Here is a 7,493-nt window from a genome sequence, read left to right on the forward strand (position 1 = left end):
ATTACTTACACCTCTGGTTATTTAAATCATTAAAACTGAGATGTGTTAGTGTTGTAGAAAGTGAAAGTGTTAGTTGCTCAGTCGTGTCTGACTCTTTACAACCCCATGGACTGTAGCCCACCAGGCTCCTCTGTCCATGAGATTCTCCAGGCAAGAATACTGGAGTGGATTGCCATTCCCTTCTCCAGGGAATCTTCCCAACTCAAGGATTGAACCTGGATCTTCTGATTACAGGCAGATTCTTTACCATCTGAGCCAGGAGGGAAGAAGCCAATTCTGACTCCATGTTGGAAACTGTTTAATTGACTTGTTTTTTAGTGCTTTTGTTATTACAGTTATACATAATAGCCTGCCTCAGAAACACTGCCCCATGCCTGACTGTAAACCCAAAGAGGCTTTGTTCAGCTCATAGAGAAATTACCTGACCCTGCCTACTTGTGAATACCTAAAACAAAAAGAAGAGATAAGATATAAAGGAGTCCTATAGGCTCCAGGATAATCTTAAAGATATTTAGGAGAATGAATTTATGATTTTGAATAAGATGAGATTCAGTTCATGAATCATGAGATTCATTCAGTCCCTCAGTCGTGTCTGACTTTTTGGACCCCATGGACTGCAGCACACCAGGCTTCCTTTTCCATCACCAACACCTGGAGCGTGTTCATACTCATGTCCATTGAGTCGGTGATGCCATCCAATCATCTCATTCTCTGTCTTCCTCTTTCCCTCCTGCCTTCAATCTTTCCCAGCATCAGGGTGTTTTTCAGTGAGTCAGTTCTTCACATCAAGTGGCCAAAATATTGTAACTTCAGCTTCAGCATCAGTCCTACCAATGCATATTCAGGAATGATTTCCCTGGGGATTGACTGGTTTGATCTCCTTGCTGTCCAAAGAACTCTCAAGAGTCTTCTCCAGCACCACAGTTCAAAAGCATGAATTCTTTGGCACTCTATGGTACAACTCTCACATCCATACATGATTACTGGAAAAATCATAGCTTTGACAATACTGACCTTTGTCAGTAAAGTAATGTCTCTGCTTTTTAATATGCTGTCTAGGTTGGTCATAGTTTTTCTTTGAAGGAGCAAGACTGTTAATTTTATGGCTGCAGTCACTATCTGCAGTGATATTGGGGCCCAAGAAAAATAAGTTCTGTCACTGTTTCCATTGTTCTCCCATCTATTTGTCATGAAATGATGGGACCGGACGCCATGATCTTAGATTTTTGAATGTTGAGTTTTAAGCCAGCTTTTTCAATCTCCTCTTTCACTTTCATCAAGAGGCTCTTTAATTCTACTTCACTTTCTGCCATAAGGGTGGTGTCATCTGCATATCTGAGGTTATTGGTATTTCTCCCTGCAATCTTGATTCCAGCTTGTGCTTCATCCAGTCCAGCATTTCTCATGATGTACTCTGCATATAACTGAAATAAGCTGTGTAACAATATACAACTATACAACCTTGATGTACTCTTTTTCCAGTTTGGAACCCCTCTGTGGTTCCATGTCTGGTTCTAATGGTTGCTTCTTGACCTGCATACAGATTTCTCAGGAGGCAGGTAAGGTGGTCTGGTATTCCAGTCTCTTTAAGAATTTTCCAGTTTGTTGTGATCCACACAGTCAAAGGCTCTAGTGTAGTCAATGAAGTACAGGTAGAAATTTTTCTGGAATTCTCTTGCTTTTTTCCTATGATCCAATGGATGTTGGGAATTTGGTCTCTGATTCCTCTGCCTTTTCTAAATCCAGCTTGAACATCTGGAAGTTCTCAGTTCGTGTATTGTTGGAGGCTAACTTGGAGAATTTTGAGCGTTACTTTGCCAGCATGTGAGATGAATGCAATTGTGCAGTAATTTGAGGATTCTTTGGGATTGCCTTTCTTAGGGATTGGAATGAAAACTGACCTTTTCGGGTCCTGTGGCCACTGCTGAGGTTCCCAAATTTGCTGGCATATTGAGCTCAGCACTTTCACAGCATCATCTTTTAGGATTTGAAATAGCTCAGCTGAAATTCCATTGCCTCCACTAGCTTTGTTCATAGTGATGCTTCCTAAGGGCCACTTGATTTCATACTTTGGATGTCGGGCTCTAGGTGAGTGATCACACCTTCATGATTATCTGGGTCATTAAAATCTTTCTTGTATTGGTCTTCTGTTTATTCTTGCCACCCCTTAATATCTTCTGCCTTTGTTAAGTCCATACCATTTCTTTCCTTTATTTTGCCCATCTGTGCATGAAATGTTCCCTTGGTATCTCTAATTTTCTTGAAGAGATCGCTAGTCTTTCCCATTCTGTTGTTTTCCTCTATTTCTTTGCATTGATCCCTGAGGAAGGCCTTCTTATCTCTCTTGCTAGTCTTTGGAACTTTGCATTCAGAACTTTGCATTCCTTTTCTCCTTCGCCTTTAGTTTCTCTTCTTTTCTCGGCTATTTGTAAGGCCTCCTCAGACAACCATTTTGCCTTTTTGCATTTCTTTTTCTTGGAGGTGTTTTTGATCACCACCTCCTGTACAATTTTACAAACCTACATCCATAGCTCTTTAGACACTCTCTCTGTCAGATCTAATCCTTTGAATCTATTTCTTACTTCCACTGTATAATCTTAAGGGATTTGATTTGTATCATACCTGAATGGTCTAGTGGTTTCCCCTGCTTTCTTCAATTTAAGCCTGAATTTTGCAATAAGGAATTCATGATCTGAGCCACAGTCAGCTCCTGGTCTTGTTTTTTCTGACTGTATAGAGCTTCTCTATCTTTAGCTGCAAATAATGTAATCAATCTGATTTCGGTATTGGCCATCTGATGATATCCATGTGTAGAGTCTTCTCCTGTGTTGTTGGAAGAGGGTGTTTGCTATGACCATTCTGTTCTCTTGGAAAAACTCTGTTATCCTTTGTTCTGCTTCATTTTGTACTCCAAAGCCAAACTTACCTGTTACTCCAGGTATCTCTTGACTTCCTACTTTTACATTCCACTTCCCCGTGATGAAAAGTACATCTTCTTTTTTGGTGTTAGTTCCAGAAGGTCTTTACATCTTCATCAGTTCAGTTCAGTTCAGTCCCTCAGTCGTGTCCGACTCTTTGTGACCCCATGACTCACAGCACGCCAGGCCTCCCTGTCCATCACCAACTCCCAGAGTTTACTCAAACTCATGCCCATCAAGTCAGTGATGCCATCCAGCCATCTCATCCTCTGTCGTCCCCTTCTCCTCCTGCCCTCAATCCCTCCCAGCATCAGGGTCTTTTCCAATGAGTCAGTTCTTCTCATGAGGTGGCCAAAGTATTGGAATTTCAGCTTCAGCATCAGTCCTTCCAATGAACACCCAGGACTGATCTCCTTTAGGATGGACTGGTTGGGTCTCCTTCCAGTCCAAGGGACTCTCAAGAGTCTTCTCCAACACCACAGTTCAAAAGCATTAATTTTTCGGCGCTCAGCTTTCTTTATACTCCAACTCTCACATCCATACATGACCACTGGAAAAACCATAGCCTTGACCAGACGGACCTTTGTTGGCAAAGTAATGTCTCTGCTTTTCATAAAATCATTCAGCTTCTTCTGCATTAGTGGTTGGGGCATAGACTTGGATTGCTGTTATATTGAATGAATTGCCTTGGAAACAAACAGAGATCATTTTGTCATCTTTGAGATTACACCCAAGTACTGCACTTTGGACTCTTTTGTTGACTGTGAGGGCTACTCCATTTCTTCTAAGGGATTCTTGCCCAAGATAGTAGATATAACGGTCATCTGAATTAAATTCGCCTATTCCAGTCCATTTTAATTCACTGATTCCTAAAATGTCAATGTTCACTCTTGCCATCTCCTGTTTAACCAGGTCCAATTTGCCTTGATTCATGGACCTAACATTCCAGGTTCCAATGTAATATTGTTCTTTACAGCATCGGACTTTACATCCATCAACAGTCATATCCACAACTGGGTGTTGTTTTTGCTTTGGCTTTGTCTCATCATTCTTTCTGAAGTTATTTCTCCACTGAACTCCAGTAGTATATTGGGCATCTACCGACCTAGGGAGTTCATTTTTCAGTATCATATCATTTTGGCTTTTCATGCTGTTCATGGGGTTCTCAAGGCAAGAATACTGAAGTGGTTTGCCATTCCCTTTTCCAGTGGACCATGTTTTGTCAGAACTCTCCACCGTGACCTGTCCATCTTGGATGGCCCTACACAGCATGGCTCATAGTTTCATTGAGTAAGACAAGGCTGTTTTCCAAGTTATCAGTTTGGTTAGTTTTTTGTAATTTTTGTTTCCATTCTCTCGGCCCTCTGATGTATAAGAATAGAAGGCTTATGGAAGCTTCCTGATGGGACAGACTAGCTGTGGGGGAATCAAGGTCTTGCTCTGGTGGGCAGGGCCATGCCCAGTAAATCTTTAATCCAATTTTCTGTTGATGGGTTGGGCTGTGTTCCCTCCCTGTAGTTTGGCCTGATGCCAAACTAAGGTTGGGCTAATGGTAGTTATGGCGACCTCCTTCAAAAAGACTTATGCCAGCATGCTGGACTGTTGTATTCAGTGCCCTTGACCCCATGGCATGCCACTATTGACCCACACCTCCACCAGAGACTCCTGGACATTCACAGGCAAGTCTGGCTCAGTCTCTTGTGGGGTCACTGTCCCTTTTTCCTGGGTCCTGGTGTGCACGAGGTTTGTTTATGCCCTTCAAGAGTCTGTTTTCCACTTTTTTCGCACGGGTTTGCCGCCAGGACACAGGTGTCGTGAAAACCACCGTTAAACCTAAGCCAAAATGGGAAAAGAGAAGACCCACATCAACATCGTTGTCATTGGGCACGTAGATTCAGGGAAGTCTACCACGACTGGCCATCTGATCTACAAATGTGGCGGGATCGACAAGAGAACAATTGAGAAGTTCGAGAAGGAGGCTGCCGAGATGGGAAAGGGCTCCTTCAAATATGCCTGGGTCTTGGACAAACTGAAAGCTGAACGTGAGCGTGGTATCACCATTGATACCTCCCTGTGGAAATTTGAGACCAGCAAGTACTATGTTACCATCATTGATGCCCCAGGACACAGAGACTTCATAAAAAACATGATTACAGGCACATCCCAGGCTGACTGTGCTGTCCTGATTGTTGCTGCTGGTGTTGGTGAATTTGAAGCCGGTATCTCCAAGAACGGGCAGACCTGTGAGCATGCCCTTCTGGCTTACACTCTGGGTGTGAAACAACTAATTGTTGGAGTTAACAAAATGGATTCCACTGAGCCACCCTACAGCCAGAAGAGATACGAGGAAATTGTTAAGGAAGTCAGCACCTATATTGAGAAAATTGGCTACAACCCCGACACAGTAGCATTTGTGCCAATTTCTGGCTGGAATGGTGACAACATGCTGGAGCCAAGTGCTAACATGCCATGGTTCAAGGGATGGAAAGTCACCCGTAAGGACGGCAACGCCAGTGGAACCACCCTGCTTGAAGCTCTGGATTGCATCCTGCCACCAACTCGCCCAACTGACAAACCCTTGCATTTGCCTCTCCAGGATGTCTACAAAATTGGTGGTGTTGGTACTGTCCCTGTGGGTCGTGTGGAGACTGGTGTTCTCAAACCTGGCATGGTGGTCACCTTTGCTCCAGTCAATGTAACAACTGAAGTGAAGTCTGTAGAAATGCACCATGAAGCATTGAGTGAAGCCCTTCCTGGGGACAATGTGGGCTTCAATGTCAAGAACGTGTCTGTCAAAGATGTCTGTCGTGGCAATGTGGCTGGTGACAGCAAAAATGATCCACCCATGGAAGCTGCTGGCTTCACAGCTCAGGTGATTATTTTGAACCATCCAGGCCAAATCAGTGCTGGATATGCACCTGTGCTGGATTGTCACACAGCTCACATCGCTTGCAAGTTTGCTGAGCTGAAGGAGAAGATTGATCGTCGTTCTGGGAAAAAGCTGGAAGATGGCCCTAAATTCTTGAAATCTGGTGATGCTGCCATTGTTGATATGGTTCCTGGCAAGCCCATGTGTGTCGAGAGCTTCTCTGATTATCCTCCCCTGGGCCATTTTGCTGTGCGTGACATGAGACAGACAGTTGCTGTGGGTGTCATCAAGGCAGTGGACAAGAATGCAGCTGGAGCTGGCAAGGTCACCAAGTCTGCCCAGAAAGCTCAGAAGGCTAAATGAATATTATCCCCAACACCTGCCACCCCAGTCTTAATCAGTGGTGGAAGAACGGTCTCAGAACTGTTTGTCTCAATTGACCATTTAAGTTTGATAGTAAAAGACTGGTTAATGATAACAATGCATCGTAAAACCTTCAGAAGGAAAGGAGAATGTTTTTGTGGACCATATGTTTTGTGTGTGGCAGTTTAAGTTATTAGTTTTTAAAATCAGTACTTTTTAATGAAAACAACTTGACCAAAAATCTGTCACAGAATTTGAGACCCATTAAAAAAAGTTTAATGAGAAAAAAAAAAAAAAAAAAAAAGAGTCTGTTTGCCCAGTCCTGTGGAAGTTCTGTAATCAAGTCCTACTGGACTTCAAAGTCAATTTCCCCTGGGGTTCTCAGTCTCTTTCCTGGATCCCTAGGTTGGAAAATCTGTTGTGGGCCCTAGAACTTTTGCAACAGTATGAGATGAGATTAGATTAGAGTTGAATGTAGATAGGACATACCCAACTTTCTTAGCAGTAGAATCAGCATTGTTTCATTTAATTAATCACAAAACCTATTCATCTTTGATTTTACTACCAGAATTTTCCTCTCATTCCTCCTTTCCTACTCAATGATTAGAGCTCAGTCTTGGCTTGCATTAATTCCATCCCAGGCGTATATCAATACTGTTATATTAAGGATTTTTGAATATGGCTTGAATTTTTTTCTGCTTTAATAGTTAGATTTTAGGCAGAAAGTCCCTCCTAAGGAAAACATATAAAACATAAAAAATTCCTCCTAAGGAAAACAAGGAGCACTTTTGGATGTGAGGGCATTAAAGTGACTTGACATGTTAATAAAAAGTGTTTGTTCTACAGGGGTTATCAAATAACAGTCTTATTTAAAGTCTGAGCCATTTAGTAAGTACAGCTCTTCTTAAAAACGTAAGTTTCTCTGTTTCCACTTTGGTATTTTTGGTTTGTTTGTTTTGTTTTTGCAGTATGTACATATCTAGACTAAATAGTTCAGAGCTTATAGAAGTGTGAAGACATGCCATTTAATAAGGATTAAAATAGTCTTTTAATTTATTGCTTTGGAAGTGAGTAGATCCAAAGGCACACTTTGAGACATATAAATAGTGCTCATTGTTCAGTTTCCTGTATTCACTTAAAACTTTGGCATCTGTATCAAAGGCTTTCCTTCCAACTCAGTCTCTGCCATTGTTCTCCCTGGCTTCGGTAGACACATGGAAGGAACAGCTAAGAACGTGGCTTTTTGCTTTAGGGCCCTCTTCATCTGCAGTCACCATCTCTTCCTTTGTAACTGAGCCACTGGCTCCCATGAATATACCACTGACCTTAAGTAGGAGAATAGA

The 7,493-nt window shown here is 42.3% G+C and overlaps 1 protein-coding gene across 1 annotated transcript; it reads left to right on the forward strand.

Annotated features, from left to right (window-relative positions):
* Window positions 1-4,701: 4,701 nt before the first annotated feature.
* LOC133050416 (elongation factor 1-alpha 1-like) lies at window positions 4,702-6,410 on the forward strand. The gene has a single exon (XM_061134560.1). The coding sequence runs from the start codon at window positions 4,762-4,764 to the stop codon at window positions 6,148-6,150; it is 1,389 nt and encodes a 462-aa protein (XP_060990543.1). The 5' UTR covers window positions 4,702-4,761; the 3' UTR covers window positions 6,151-6,410.
* The last annotated feature ends 1,083 nt before the right edge of the window (window positions 6,411-7,493 follow it).

Source organism: Dama dama, chromosome 32 (genome assembly GCF_033118175.1).
Source record: "Dama dama isolate Ldn47 chromosome 32, ASM3311817v1, whole genome shotgun sequence".
Classification (NCBI taxonomy): Eukaryota; Metazoa; Chordata; class Mammalia; order Artiodactyla; family Cervidae; genus Dama; species Dama dama.